Source organism: Ammodytes marinus, assembly GCF_949987685.1.
Source record: "Ammodytes marinus genome assembly, chromosome: 22".
Lineage (NCBI taxonomy): Eukaryota > Metazoa > Chordata > Actinopteri > Uranoscopiformes > Ammodytidae > Ammodytes > Ammodytes marinus.
Genome location: NC_137226.1, coordinates 6,204,355 through 6,221,024, shown reverse-complemented (window position 1 = coordinate 6,221,024; position 16,670 = coordinate 6,204,355). Strand labels below are relative to the sequence as shown.

The following is a 16,670-nucleotide window of genomic DNA, read 5'->3' as shown; positions in this document are numbered from 1 at the left end:
AGACAGTCACATTTTAGTTTTACATAGCAGGGAGATTTTTCTTATTTACAGCTATCATACCGGTGAAATCTAATCGTGTGCGGTTAAAAAGGTGGAGTCAGTGAGGAGATATTCACTGATTTTCACTGAAAGTGATTTTGACATCAAGCGTTCTCCAAAATTGCTTACCCCACCATTAAGTATCACCATTTTCTTTTCTTTGAAATGATCAACTGTTATAAAAAGGAATCTTGTTGGAGTAGCCTCTGTCAATCATAAGTTCAACATCCTGAAAATCGGTAAATCTACATTCCCGTTTCAAACTGCAAATAAACACAGCTGGGATACACTGCATCACGTGAAAGGGACATACAAGCCACGGCTTAATTAGATCAAGCATCTCTGGCTCATTGACTGCATAACAATGTAGATGTGAGCCCCAAACCCCTCGCAGCAGCATCGACTGCTTAGACATGACTTGGCCATCACACTTCATTATCTAACGCTGGGGCACGTGGGTAAGGACTGTCATTATTAAGTGCAATGCCTTTGATGCACCTGAGTCACATCAGTGGGCTTGGATGTGGGCCCTGTGTGGGGGGAAGCTGCCATATATCTGCCACAGGGAAGACAAAGCTCCAGACAGTTTGGGGAAAGATGCAGTTATTATGGAGGGGGACACACAGAGATATCCACTCCTTTGAGAGCCTGAACAAGTCATTATATTTCACCTTCAAAACGAAAGGATTTTTCATTCCTGTCACACGATGCGATTGGTCCAAGAAAAATTATATATAGGCCGTTTGGGTTTGACGCTATAAAAAGCTCTACGGTTTTGAGCCCAAGCTCATTTGAGTGAATGCATATGTGGCTCTGGAGGTAGCCGCAGGGGCAGAAGATGACATCTACTCTAAGACACTCGCTCAACAACTTGTGCCACTGCCATGATGATGACTGCACTTCCATGGGTGATGTTGGCAGTACCAGAAATCCAATGTACGCCGTTTTTACAGCTCAATTATTTAGTGCACCATGCGTTATTTGCCTAAAAGTATTTCTATATCTTGCTTTCGTCAGGTTGGTATATAAATGACTTTGTATGAGAAATATAAATATATATCACCTTATCAAATTAGCAATTATGCCTTTTACCTATTACACATTCAACTCTTATTTTTCTATAGAACGATATTTATAGCCCTTAACATAATCCTCCTTTGACTCTCAGAAATTTCCCAAGTGCCCAATTTAATTGTGATACACTTGTAATGAAGCTTACGCACTGGCCTCGTGTGTGCATTCTCGAAAATCAGAAACAGCATGAATTATACTGGCTCTAAGTAGGCCCCTAATTGCAGACATGTGTAAAGTATATGCGATGAAAAATGTGCCGCTTTGAAGAGTCGTGCTTACATAATTCAATGACAGATTAGATATTTAGTAGTAAGTGAGTGTCGGGGACAGTAATGATAATGTGTGTGCAGATGTTGTATGCCGACGATGTTGTACAGAAAAATGCTACACAGCTCATCACACCACATCATAAGCGCAAGAACATTACGCCATGGGATCGGCTCCCTTAGGAGGCCTTGAACAAGACTCAGCTGGTGCCAGGAGCCAGTGAGTGACATCATACTCTATTTCTAGCCTTCAAGTGGAGCATTCAGAAGCTAAAAGGTATCCATTGATGAGAACCAGCTGCATGGCCGTAAAAAACACCACTGCAGACCTGGTCTAAGGAGAGCAGTGCAGCTGCCTGAAATTTCCTAAAAAAAAAATTTAATTTCTGTTAATCTTTTTTAACAGAATATAATAGTATAGTGAAAAATAGCAATTTGCTAACACCTGGTACAATGCATATCTCCTAGCTCGAAACAAGGTTAAAGGTGAAGTAAGCAATTATTTATGTTAATATAAGTGTTAAATCGCTCTTTATTCATACAGTGATCACTTACATAATGTGTGCGTTTCATAAAGCCGATCTCTCAGTCAGCTGCTCTGCATGTAATCGTCAAATAAACTTTTCGGGGATCCCAAAATTAATATCCAATCACAAGAGAGAACGCAACAAACCGACACCCGTCTCACATGGTCTCACTGCCCGTGTACGCCAGAGCGACAGATGGGTGAATGTTTATGCGCCTACAATGGCGGAACAGGTACAAATCCTTTCCAATGTCTGTTTTGATGGTTTTTATCATGTTTTATCACACTTATGGATCTGAGATGATGCTTGAAGACCGCAGTGCATTAATGTGGTGACGTAGGGACGAGCGAGGGGACTGCTAACTGCAGTAACTGCAGTAACTGACAGGAAGTTAGCTAAAAGAACCATTCCGCTTACAGCACCTTTAATGTTTCTTTTGTACATTGTCCCTGTTCAAATAAAGTTACATTACATTACATTACATTCCATGCCTTTAGGAAATTGACTCTCAGAAATGTCGGCCTCGGCCTACGTTTGCTGCAGTGTTGTGGTTAAATAATCATGTCTTTGCTAGCTGTTAAAAGGTGGTGTCAGCGATTCAGGAGAATGCTTCTTGTCAAAATCACTTTTAGTCAAAATCCGAGAATATCTCCCCATGATCCATCCTGAAAACATAAGCTAGCAAAAGGTCTGTTTGCAGAGCTTCAGATTTGTATTAACACTGAATTTTTTTTGTTCAGCGCACACACACAGAACAGACAGGTAGCAGGCTGTGAGGAGAAGATATCCACTGATTTTGACAACAAGCATTCTTCAGAATCGCTGACTCCACCTTTAAAAAAGGGGGAAAACCAGCATATTCCAGTCCTCCAGTGTCTGCAAAGAACAACAGGTAAAACAAACGGAGAAGTTACAGTAATATTCATCAATGGTGGCGATTACGTTCCCAGGTCAGCACTGCGAGGGGCACTAAGCATTGGTCATAACCTCATTTCACTCTGCTCACTTAAGTGGCTCCCAGAGGACCGGCCCTTTAATTCATTTGGTGCAAAGCCAGCAAGCAGCATATGAGTATGTGTGTGTGTGTGTGGTGTGTGTATTTTTGGGTGTGCGAGCTAAGATTTAAGAATTTCTTCTGCTTCTTCGTGCCTCGGGGTATGAGTCATGCCCAAGTCTGTACCCGCAGTGACGTCGGCTCTTAACACTACTCCCCCTGCGCTGCTTCCATCCCACCCACAGGAATACACGCACGCACGCACGCACACACACACACACACACACACACACACACACACACACACACACACACACACACACACACACACACACACACACACACACACACACACACACACACACACACACACACACACACACACACACACACACACACACACACACACACACACACACACACACACACACACACACACGTAGATAAGGAGTGTTGCGGCGGCTTAACAACAGTCAGTGGGCTGAATCAAACTGTGAACTATATAGATTATTCTTTGTGCCATCAGTGGATGTAACCAGCGCAGCACCTCAATGGAGGGGGAACATAATTCAGCCTTTATTCGTAGAAGTCAAAGACTTCAGCAACTTTATTGCAAATTAGATGTTGAGTTCACAGCTACAAAGTCAATACAGTGAGAAATGTGTAATCAATATCCAGCTTGGTCCATGCATCTTCACTTACATTCCCAACTTCCCCTTTCTACTCCTCAGCTTCCTATTGGACACTATGGAACCCAAAGGAACACTTATGTATACGAATGATCTGGGTCTACTGTATGAGTAACCATCACTGACAAAAGATTTGTCATTCAAGATAAATATCGGACCGGATTACAAAAAAAAGATTTCAGGTTTCAGACGACCCAATAATACATACGTGCAGCCAACCCCTGCATGTGCTTCCAATGTTCTCCACCATTAAAATATGTGTCAAATGTGAAGGGGAGCCCTCTTTTTTAGAATGGATATGGTGTGTGGAGAAAGAGAGATTCAAAATGAATACCTTGCCATTGCTGACCAAAAACAGGAGATTAGCAGAACCAAATATTTCAATCTACAACTGGGTCTGTCATGCTTGAGTAATTACTTATAGAGTCAGTTCTGTCGAGCTGTAGACAGCCTGAACCATTGGTGCTGCAGTGATGCCCCTTTTCCACAGTAAGTGTACAAGGAGTTTATATAAAACAGTTAACTTGTGATGATTCATCTACATTTAGGAACGAGTATGTTTCCCTGGGCAGGCATCACTAGCATTTTTTTTTATCAATGGTATGATCATGGATTCAGGTTCCTTATCATTTCCAAACAATGTGCTCTTACTGTTTATAGTCACATGAGTAAATTCAACATCCCATTTCACTATGTCATCCAAGACGTTTGAACTATAATACAAAGGCTGTTAGTGATAAATATGTTGTGTCCACTACATAAAGATCTAATCTAACATTTTTATGTGACGCGGATGGCAGAACACACTTTAAGGTTATGTTACCATGTCCGATGTATAGTACATCACACTGCATGACTGCACTCTGGTAAATAAAGTAAATATGATATAGAAAACGCAACACGAAATGCCAACATTATGGATCATATTGAAGTGAAATTGGTTGACATTTCTGTAAAAAGTGCCATTAAGAGTAATGGAGTGTGCTCAGGCAGCTTGTATGATGTAGAGTGCAGCCTTCACTTGTTACCAGCCAGGAAAGTAACTGCAATGAATAAAACTTTGCTGCACAAAAGCATCAACATACACATTGTATGTAGGTAGAATTAACTGCAATCAAAGCCTTTTGATTATTCCTCAAGTTAAAGTCAGAAAAAGCTCTAGCTTTATTTTTTTTAACTTTTTATTACCATTTCTGGTTGACTTATTATCTAATAGTATACTACATCTTGCCTATGGGGGTGATTAGGGTTTTTCAGAGATATTTGAGATTAATCTTTGGAGATAAACACAGTCAGTACTTCAGTTGAACTAGAGTGATCCAAAGCTGAACTAGCTAAACGCAGCGTGTCTGCAGTGATTATGGGGCCAGAGTCAGTGCAAGCTAAGTGAGGGAAGAACTTGGTATGCACGCAGCTGCTGCCTCCTTGTTATGGGCTGATCTACTGTTCCCTGCATCTTCCCTGACTTTTACAGCACTCCGGTTGCCCCATACTGGGTGTTTCATTAGGGACATAATTACATCTGCAGGAGAGCCTTGTGCGCTGTTTTTGTCACCTTGGCGTTTCTTGATTGGAACCCCTACCCACAATCCCCCTTTTTTTCCCTTCTACTGTTTTCTCCCCACTGTCAAACAACGGTCATCCAGCATCCACGGCTTTGGCACAGACAGTGATGATTCATCCGGAGGAGGGCTGGAGCTGTCTCCCTAATCACACCGTAAACTTTTCAAGGGTATCGATCAAGCGTCTCCGTCGGGGCCGTTACTGACACTTGATGCATGCGGTGCGCGCCAAGGCCCAATCCCTCTTTTCTGTCAATGTAGGAGAAGATTAAAGGGTAGAAAATAATTAAGGGGGAGGGGATGGGAAAAACACAGGGCTTTGTGGGTTAAATTGAGCAGAAACAAATACAAGAAAGGACTTTGGTTAAGCAAATCAATGCTCGCGAGACAGGAAAATTGAAGCATACGCCGCTACGACTGTTTACCAGCATGTGATTATGTCGGACTAAAGATAGCTGAGCCATGGACATGGGTATAGAGCTGTGGAACTGAGCTGTACACAATGCATCCTTTGTCATGATTCTATCTCTCTAATGTAATTTTTAATATAGTGCAATATTGCTCAATTCTTATACTGACTTATTTAACTGACTTTTATCGTTTGTCCATTTTATCTTTGTCAAATGTCAAACTGCCTGTTGACTGACTATGTGAGCTACTGCTGGATAATATCTCAATTTCTCCAAGAGGATGAATAAAGCATCTATCAATGGGTTAATGCACTACAAGTCTACTGACATAATTATGATATTTGTGGTCAATTAAGCAGGCTGGAAACCTTGTCGACTAAAGGGAGAGACTATGGTTAACCCCCTATGCGTAGCCCACTCTTTGCCTATAGTTTCCTCCTCTCTTCCCGATGCATCAACCCTGCAGGCGGCGTGAACTGGGGCACAAACAATAACGGTAATCATGGCAAAAATCATGTGCTGCTCTGGCGGAGGAGACCAGCTGACATGGCTGACTGCTGCCTGCAGCCCAGAGGGGGTCTCCAAGCTCTACAAGCAACAGAGACACACAGACAGACCACTGGGGGTTGGAGGAACAAATATAAAAATACATTTCGAAAGATTCACCTCCCGTCCCCCCTTTCTCTCTCTCTCTCTCTCTCTCTCTCTCTCTCTCCTCAGAAAGCTTAGTCATCTTCGTATCCTCCTTCTGCTGCCCTTGTCAGGGAAGTTCACCATCTCTCTCTCTCTCTCTCTCTCTCTCTCTCTATCTCTCTGCCTCTCCTTATTCGTTCCCATTCACCCCTACGGAGCTCCGACGAGTGGTACATTCCATGACTACAGATGCTCTTTTGGGCAATATTTGGGCTGAAGCTGAAGTCATCCTCCAAATGTGTTGGTAGAGTTAAAATGACTTGTTAAATGCTACATGATATCCTTAAAAAAATATTTAAGTTGATTTAATATTCTAAAATAATTTCTAACCGATCTGGATAACTGTAACAGGAGGAATATCGGTTTTACCCCCTGTGTGATATTTATTTATTGTGTTCTTTGTCTTTTTTAAATTATTTTACATTTTTCACGGCCTTACACTTAACGCACCTTGAACATTATGGACATATATTCTACATTTGTTTTTCATGTGGCAATCCTGTTGTGATTGATACATGCAGACATGCTATTGTTGACACATATACATTTATATTTCTTGGCTGAAGCTTGAAGAAGAATGGGAGGACATGCTATGTGCCTGTGGCCTGCATGGCTCATGGCTCTTTGACGAATGTCTGTGTCACGTATGATTAATAAACAGTGGGGCAGAGTGGGGGATCATTGACTTAAAGCAGTGTGCTAATGACCAGACAACGTGCTCAGTCCTTGCCCTTTAGATAAATCTACTACTACCGCCCCCTCTAATTACTTATGTTTAAATTGAATTGTAATTGATATGTGAATTCAAAGCCTGTGTCCACTCCGAACTCAATCGCACTTTTGTATCAAAGGCGCTGTTGTAATTGCTACTGAAGCCAGTGTGATGGTCGTGAATGGGCAAAACCACAGATCAATTGCTCTGCTGTGTACCAGTGATCTAGTGCGCGCGTGTGTGTGTGTGTGTGTGTGTGTGTGTGTGTGTGTGTGTGTGTGTGTGTGTGTGTGTGATCAATTGGCTGCTATCTCGTTACTGTCTGGCCAGGCAGAGAAAGCTTTGTGATCTGGGGAGCTGTGGAGGCTGTGCTGTTGGTCTTGAATGAGTGTCCAATAGGGGGAGATTTACATGTCCACAGCGGCCGACATATTAATTCACTAGATTTGTTTTAGTATTAGATCACTGGAAGAAAACGACAACAATAAAAATGGTGTGAGTTTTTGGTAAGATCAATTTCAGTTTGGTTGGGATAAATGTAGCCTTTTCGATGATAAAATGAAAGCCGATCCACCCACTCTAAAAAAAAGTCAAAATCTCACACTATGATGGTGGCTGTCTGTGTGTATAGACTACAGGACTGAAACACAGCTGTAAATCTGTGATGTTGCATAACCCTGCCTGATGCCCGCTTCTAAAGGTTAGTCTGCTCACATGTCTCGTGGACATTTTTCATGTGTATTTTGAAAACAACCTCTCGGAGCCTGTTCAATGTCATTTCATATAAAAGCTGTTGATATAAAATGAGCCTTTTATATCTACATAGGAGTGTGGCTTGCTGCAATGTTGCATCGCCATGTTTCTACAGTAGCACAGAACGGAAAAAAAGTATATCATAGCACGTTCTTTTATGTCGTGGGTGTATGCATGCACCTTTTGGAAGATGAAGAAGAAGTACTATAGAATAAACAACTAAATACATCTTCACCTCATATTGTGGAAAGAATTGAGGCAGTGGATGATGCCACCTTTAGTAACTAGCTTCTTGTCCTTGGCAGGCCACCGCAGCTTCTGTAAATTCTCCGAGCGGGAGGGGTAGAGAAAGGGCGTTGCAAGCTAGAAACTTTCACAACTTGATGACGCCAAAATATTCCCATATTACACAAGGCACGTTTAAAGTAACTGTGTCAAGAGGATCCTCTCTAAAAACTATGAACGATAATAATATCAATATAAAATAGGATAATCTGTAAAATATGATTTAAATTGGATTATGTGTTTGTGGACAGACTACAGTTTGGGCTGCCAGCGACCAAGATGTGCTGCTGAGAACGTCATATATACACAGCAGCAGAAGCCTTCATAAAAACATGTTGGGAAACAGTAAATAAACAGCATGGGGGGAGAAGGCTTGCGTAGACCCCTGGGGCCCTCGGGAGTACAGTAACGCACAGCTGAGTGCTCCAGAGAACGCTGCTGCCTGTCTGCCAGCTTGCCTGCCTGTGTGTGTCACAATACAGGGGGTGTGTTGGGGGGAAGGGAGATCACATGTGTACACCACCACTGCTGCTGCTGCTTCAGGCTTTGGGTTATATCCTACAAGCTCTACATGTCCATTGTGGTGTCCTAGTGGGGAGTCTTTCTGCTGAAACAAATCAGGAAAAATTCAAGACACGGGAAATAATCCAGAGTGCCCCTTATTTCCCAAAGAGGCTGATATAGCACAAATGACTCACCCTGTGTAACGGAAAACTTGTTTTGCGTCAGTAGCAGAAATGTAGGGAAGGTAAATCCATTGTTTGCTTGGCTAAATAGAGTTTCACACTTATAAATGGGGAGCAGAATGACTCATTATGTACATCACACTATTGATAATATTCTCGATTAAAAGTTTATTCTTTAAAATGTCCGAACAAAATTCCATAAAGAAAATGGATATCACAGTTTCCTTGAGCCTGAGCTGACATCTTCAAACGTCCTATTTTGTCTGAACAACAGTTCAAATATATTGAATGTACGATTATACAAACAACACAGAGAAGAATAAAATACTAACACTATGCTAGAACCAATGCTGTTTTTCTGACCAAAATGACTGAACATTTTAAAAATAGTTGATCCACTATCTGTATCAATAAATCACTAAATACACCACACACTGTGGAGCTTCAGAACTCAGAAAAGGTAATGTGTAAAACAACTAATCTTTAAAATATGATCATAATACTAACCAACAATGGAGAAAATGTATTTTATGCAGGAGGGATTGTAAACGTTTGTATGGGTATATTGGTGGAATTGGACACTCTTCTTGCAACCTTTAACTGAGCAGGTACTAACATTTTAGGGCCCCCTTTCAAGCCTTTACATTTCCTTTACAATAGGATGTTAAACTCAGAATCACTTTGGCATCAATATACACAAGGCAGCATTTCATTCAGTGAACGGGCCTACACCAGTATATAATGGTCGCCTGTGTCATTGTAACATTGCCACTGTAACAAAATGGCCTGATGAAATGGAGAAAGAGAAGACAAGTGACGTTGTATGGTGGATGAGGCTTTTCAAGGAAAAGACAGAGGCACGGTTTGATTGGTAGGCATGTGTGTGTGCACATGTGTGCGCATGTGTGTGTGTGTGTGTGTGCGCTTGTGTGCGCGCGCGCGTGCGTGTGTGTGTGTGTGTGTGTGTGTGTGTGTGTGTGTGTGTGTGTGTGTGTGTGTGTGTGTGTGTGTGTGTGCGTGTGTGCGTGGGGTTGTTGCCTAGAAGCGTTGAGTGGGGACAACCGATGTCACTCCGATCACTTCGAAAGTGTCACGACGAATGGTGGAGCCGTGACCTCTGACGGAGAGAGAGAGAGAAAGAGAGGATAGAAAGATGGAGGGAGGGAGAGAGACACAAGGCAAGACATAACAGAAAAGGCGGTGACAACAACACGGAGAGATAGACAGAGGGAGAGAGAGAGAGAGGGAGGGAGGGAAGTTTGTGTTGGGCCAACGCCTAATCTTGCCAGCGCTCCGGGTATTCACGAAACAGAGGAGCGATATCAGTAAAGACACATTCACAGCCATGCTTATCGCCTAAAATGAGGCCACGTTTGTCTTAATAAAAAAAATAAGCTTTCCTTACATATCACCTCCTCCGCTATCACACACACACACACACACAAGTTGAGCGATAGACCTGGAAGCTATCTATTGCCCTCTTTTAAGAATCCCAACTATATGGTCATCTGAGCATTGTTCCACACTGCTGGTCTTACAGGAAACTGCTGTTAAAATTACATCCGTGTTGAAGAAGTGTCAGATGGAGTGAAATCATTACAAACTTATCAAAGAACAATGACATCCGTAACACACCAGGACAAAAGGTGATGGCTGCTCCCGTGAAATGAGCTCTTTTATTAAAGTCCAATAAGGCAGAATCACAAAACAAGATTATTGTCTGCTGCATATTAAATCGGAGGTACACAACACAACAGGGCCAATTTGCCCCGTCAACTAAATGTTTCTGTGTAATCACGAGGGTTTAACAATCCTCTTCATAAACCATTAGAGTAATGTTGATATAATACAGGCCAATAAGACGCCGTCAGATTAATTAACGGAATGGTTTGTGCCAGGGGTGTCGCTACGGTGATCCCAATCGCCCAGAGTGACAATCTAATTTACGTTTCGGGCAGTCTGGGAAAGGCACCAGAAACAGTATGTCAGCTCTGTCATCGCACAATGACAAGCCATACATCACCACAGTGGCCAACATAAAGTCTTTATACTACCGGTGGAGGACGGCAGGGCAATCGTCAGATAATGGAAATGGTATTACACTTTTGCACTGTTGTTGAGCGTTGCTTTCTCTGGAAATGAAGTGGGAATGTTTGGAAAGCAGAGGAAGAATTTTTAGATTTGTTAGCTGCTTTTTTGCTTCCATAACTTCTTTCATACTAGTATGAATAAAAAGGTCCAAAATGTACTAAACCTTGTCGGTTAGCGTCTGTATATTTCTCCTATACAACCATTTTCAACGGCCATTATCTCAAAATTAAGTTCATTTTAATACTTTCAGACTTTTTACTTTTTCTTGGCACTAGCACACCAGCACATTGAAGGTTAATACAGATTTGTTCAAATTATTTTAATTGTCTGATTTATGATAGATATTCTCAGTAAAAATATTTTTCACATTTTCCATAATTAGTTAGATGTAGCCAAATTAGCATATTAATAGAAACATTACTGAAAAGAATTGTTATTGAAAAAATTATCGTTTTGAGTTAATTAATCAACTGGCAACGTTTCAGGATGATATCTTGGACTAACTCACCTGCAGTGCCTTAAATATACGAGAGGAAAGGTTAGATGGTGTCTTTTATTCCCTCTGTTCTAATATTAGGTGTGTAAAATCTTAAAAAAACAACCTTTTGTTGGGCTTAACTTCTCACCATTTTTTTCGTCTTGTACTCTTAACTTTATATTATATCCACGGTGTAACCTCTGAATAGGATACCAATCCTGGAGGCTTAAGTATGAGCCAGTAACCACATAACCCAGAGTTCAAACCTGCAGTCTGAGATGAATTTGAGATGAAAACATAGCAATAACTCTGGTAAAGACACATTTATTTCATGTATTATATATAAACATCTTCACACACAGCCGTCCAACTATCACGTCAGAATGAAGAGGTGCAAGTGGGTTAATTCAAGTTATTCAAAAAAGCCATGTGGTATGAAGAAATAATTGGATTGGATAAATGGATTTATTTATTACAATGGTTTTCTGTCTAGATTCATTTAAGGTGAGACAGTGTAGGCACATTTTGAAATGTTTTGCTATCTTGCTTCTGTAACATGTCTTATTTTACTATTATACATAAAAAGGCCCAAAATGTACATTTAGGTGTTTCTTTTACTAAACTTTGTCTGTTTACATCTGCATATTTTTCCTACACAACCATCTTTAGCAGCCATTATCTCAATATTTCGATTTTTCAACACGTTGAATGAAAAATATCTACTTCCAAAGCACTTCTTATATCAACTACATAGTATTTTGTTTGATTTTTAAAATGAAAAAAAGGCTGAGATCAAACCAAAGCTAACACAGAGACGGCTTGTGCCTTCGCCTGTGTCTCTGAAACCATGGCGGATTAGTGGCGCTATCGACGGGCACCGCCTGCAAACCAGCAAACCTCCTGAGTCTGCTGCAGACGGAGCAGGGAGAGGAGAGGGAGTGTGACTAGAATTACTGACACACTTTTAGAAAGGGCTAATCTGTGCTTGCTGTAGAAATCGTTACGTAAGACTCTGCTTCCTTTTTACATATTGAACATACAAAAATGAACAAACTGCACAGAATATTTCAATGTCACCTCGTCAATTTGACTGAAATACCAAGGCAAGCCAAGCAAGGCAGTGTCCAACACACAACATGGTTGAATGCACACTGTCTGAGTGTGAGTTATGTATGTATGGCTAGGATGTTTAGATAGCTACTTGTTTGAAATGTGTGTAACATAATGGTGTAATTACATTGTTTTCGAGTTGAGTAAAACACAACACTGAAGAGCCACTAAAGTTACTGTACAAAACAAAAACAGTAGCTGAACACACACACTAATATACAATTTGGTGCACACTGACTACAAACTGGTAATTAAAACTCCAATTCCAAAATGTTTAAAAGAAAAAAAAGGAATAACGCAAATGTACACCCTCTTATGTCTCCTATTTGACTTAATTTGAACAAAACAATTTCATTTGTAGCTACAGCGAGAGTCACAGAGATGGAAGAGTTTCCAGAGTAATGGAAGACACAATGTTTGTGCCATGTTCGTTTAAGCATCGCCAACTGATGAACTGCAGATTAAAAGATAATTACTCAACGTTTCAATGAAGGATACTGCAGAGGGGCCACAACAAACAACGCAGATGATAAGAAGATGTGTGGGCTCTTACTGCTCGGATAGTTTTTACTCAACATTGATAGCTTTCCCCCAGTGTTTTCATGGCAAAGGAAATGGATAAAGTGAGCCATGAAATATGATTGATTGAAAAGGCGCTTGGCGTGTGGGAGACAGACATGCAGCTTTCAAGTACTAGCTGCTAATCTAACCATTAACAAAACGCACTTTGCCCGCCATGCTTATAACGCTAATTATGACAAGTCTGCAAATCAGGCACCAAAAATCTTAACAGAGAGTTTCTGAGTTGTTGTTCAGGCAGGTGTTCATGTGCATTCCTCTATTCAGAAAAGAAAAATCCTAAGTGTCCGACACGTGAATGAATGCACCCATAGTTCATCCAACAAAAGGATTTAAAAAGAGCAAGGCACTCAAGCAACACAGAGCACAATCCTCAAAATATTCTTGTAAGATTGGATCTACACAAGTAAATGGCAAATGGACTCCACTTATATACCGCCTTTCCCTGGTTTTTCACAGACCCAAAGCGCTTTACATTGTTTTGTACACATTCGCCAAATCACACATTCATACACCGATAGCAGCAGCTATCACGCAGGGTGCAAGCTAACTATCGGGAGCAATTTAGGGTTCAGTGTCTTGCCCAGGGACACTTCGACATGTGGCGGGGGGAGGGGGGGATCGAACCGCCGACCCTGCAACCCAGTGGACGACCGCCCTACCCCGCTTCGCAACAGCCGGCCAAGTTAAATAAATCAAAGGTGTGGGCACTCTGATCTGGTCCATACCACATCACCGCAGCATCCACATCTGTATACATCTAAACTGTGGTATGAGGCCGCAAACGCCACAAAAATAAATAAATGAACGTCAATTTTACCTGTGGCAGGGCGGAGCTGAGCTGTCTCTGCAGGGAGTCTCGGTCGTAGATGACGTCCTGTAGGTGTCCCTGGGCCAGGCCGAGGCTCTCCTGGGTCTCCCTCAGCGTGTCCAGCAGCCGGTCCCTCTCGTCCAGCATGTTCACCATCAGCTGCTCAAAGTGGGAGTCCGGGTCCGAGGCACTGCTCTGGGACCCGCGCTGGCTCACTGTGTCCTCGCTGATGGTGGGCATCACCTCGCACATCATCTTGGCGCTGCATTGGGGGAGAAAGGGAGATCAAGAGATTAGACAAAAACATGGGCGTAGGTTTCGATTTAACATTATGGGGGGGGGGGGGGGGGGGGGGGGTCGTACCATGACAAAGGCCTAAAAACTATATAAAAGTAGCATTCTTTGCACTGATGGTCTTGTTTGCTGTTGCAGGTTATTTATGACCATCAGAGGAAAAATAAGACTGTTTCAGAAATATTTAATTTAGGATTTAATTTGCTTTAACAACATATTCCGCTCCACGGTTAGAGCATGGACAACATATGGATGTTTGCTTGATTGTTAGAAAGTTCATTGCAAGGGCAATACAACTGCTCGAATGTGCAAACCTTGAGGCTTATCATTAATAAGCACAACGCCTGTTCTTATCATTAAACTTTGAATGATAAATTATGATAGCATTATTGCTGAAGATGAAAAAGATCAAGAGTGTCCATGTAATTGTCTACTATATGTTTAAATATCCACTATTACTATTTGGTATTGCTTTATGCGAGACCGGGCCTGACACAGTTGGAGCTCAACTCATCGTCAACCCGGCGTTTCAAAGCTGCAGAGACGTCTTGGGACGCTGGGCGTTTTGCCCTAGATTTCACGCTTGTGCTGGTTAATGGGCCAGCCCAGATCAAGTTGCATAATACACCATATCCATGCTATAGCGGATACGTGAAACAATATTCTAGCGTCCCTGAGGGACTTCAGCAGGACTGAGGAGTTAAGCGATCTAATGGATGGTAGGTTCTTGGGCTAAAACCAGGTTTGCATCATTACACGTCACAGATGAAGAAAGCTAAACATAGCCACACAGAACCATTGGTAATGTAAACATATAGCATGAGAGATAAATGGTAGGAGAGTCAATTCAAAAGACACTTGACAAATAGAATTATTTACTTTCTTACCATGATTTAACAACAGTTAGGAAGCTGGTGATGGAAACACCTAAGAATCACCATGGTTTCATTCCTGCATGCAGTCACTGGCACCCAGCTGTTTGCTATAGTGACTGAGGAGCTAAGTGCTCACTAAACCACTGTCTAATTTTCTTATTTCTACACACATGTAAAGTAAAAGACATTATGAATGACTATAACGGCTTTGAAGTGGACAAAACCCCCGAAGCTGGGCTAACAACTTCCTCTTGCTTTCTGTACCAGCCAAGCTGGGCTACCTGTATCCTGGACCAATTTCTGTATGCTGCAGAGATTCAATTGATTGTAAATCTTCCTTCCAGCACAGCAAATAAGTGTAAATGTATTCCTCTACTGTTTGAGTAACTCGTTTCTGACTAGCTGGATCTGTCCCTACGTCACGAGAAAGGGAATATAAAGAAAAGCATACACTTTTCTTTTAGTAATCACTTCAATTTCATCTTAACTGATTACTGTAGTGACACAGTGTGTTGACCAAGGCCAAGTTAGCTTAGTGTGATTTCAATATCCCATTGCCCACATTTGGTCCCCCTTGGATGGGTTATAATGGCAGGCCTGTGTCTCAGCATGTCCTGGCAGTAAGACGGGGTCTATCCGCTCTCTCCGCCAGGCACCAATCCAGATTCCCACCAGTTCAACATTCAGCCACCATTTGCTGCCGTTTAGACCTGAGAGACCGGGCCTGTGTGTTGCTTGGCTGGACACTCGCACACGTGCCAGTCTTTTCGCTTGGAGAGCAGGCCAGCCGGAGGACAGACTGGGGCCTCAGCATTTTAACTAAGAAGCAAGTGATTTATTCCTGACTCTGGGCTCAATACATGTTAGTTGTACAAAGGGAGGAGGATGGCGCTGGTTGCAACAAAAAATCCATTTGAATACTGTAAGTGTAAGTGTGAAATGTTGTTTTTCTTAATGATCTACGGTTCAGCTGTTCCCACTTTCCGTCAAGATAACTCCTATTCGTCTGTGATTTCCTACCGTTTTTCAAACCTTTTATTATCACACGGATCTACCAGAAAATCTTATGACGCTGGTACAGAAATGCATACCTCTGCCTGCACTGTGTGAAATGCAAAAAGGTCAGCAACAAAATGCTCAATGGCGGCAGATTGGTTTCCACATTCTGAGGTGTTAACTCCGGAGTCTGACCTCTACTTGTGATCTTTAGATTCACAATGCAGCAACAAATAGTCCCTGAAATGCCAGGGACATTCTATTTAAATTTTGTGCTTCATGGTGTGTTATTTCCCCTTTAGGCTGTGTGGAAAAGCAAAGCCTATTGAGGATGTTTTTCTGCTTCATGGCACATACAATCCCCTCTTGTCCTGTTCATGCACCTTCTGCTTTGATCGCCCGTGACCGTCCCGTAGATCATTTCTACTGTCTAGCTACAGGGGAACATGTACTGACTGATCTGCTTTTGTCTGAGTCCCTTGGACTTATAGCAGCCTTCCTGAGCAAATAGAACAAACTGTATAACTCAATGAAACATTTACATCTCCTTAATTATGTGATTCCAAAGGCATAATGGCTGTCGCTTTAGTTAGAGGTCAACTATTATGCAAATGCAGTTTTTCCAACATTAATATGGGTCCCCCGTGTGATTGAACACCCCCTTAGTATGAGAAAACAACAATCTCTCTTTTTCTCTACCTGAACCTTTCTGAAAATATGTGTTCAAAAACTCCAGTCGAAATTTT

General features: G+C 41.8%; 1 protein-coding gene across 1 annotated transcript in view; it reads right to left on the bottom strand.

Moving 5' to 3' along the window:
* Window positions 1–14,014, bottom strand: part of ppfia2 (PTPRF interacting protein alpha 2) — a gene marked incomplete at its 5' end in the record, with an annotated part of 138,305 nt that extends 124,291 nt beyond the window's left edge. The window contains one exon of the mRNA XM_080050712.1: window positions 13,769–14,014. Coding sequence (XP_079906838.1) covers window positions 13,769–14,014 — 246 coding nt within the window. The remainder of the gene's footprint in view (window positions 1–13,768) is intronic.
* Between the last annotated feature and the right edge of the window lie 2,656 nt (window positions 14,015–16,670).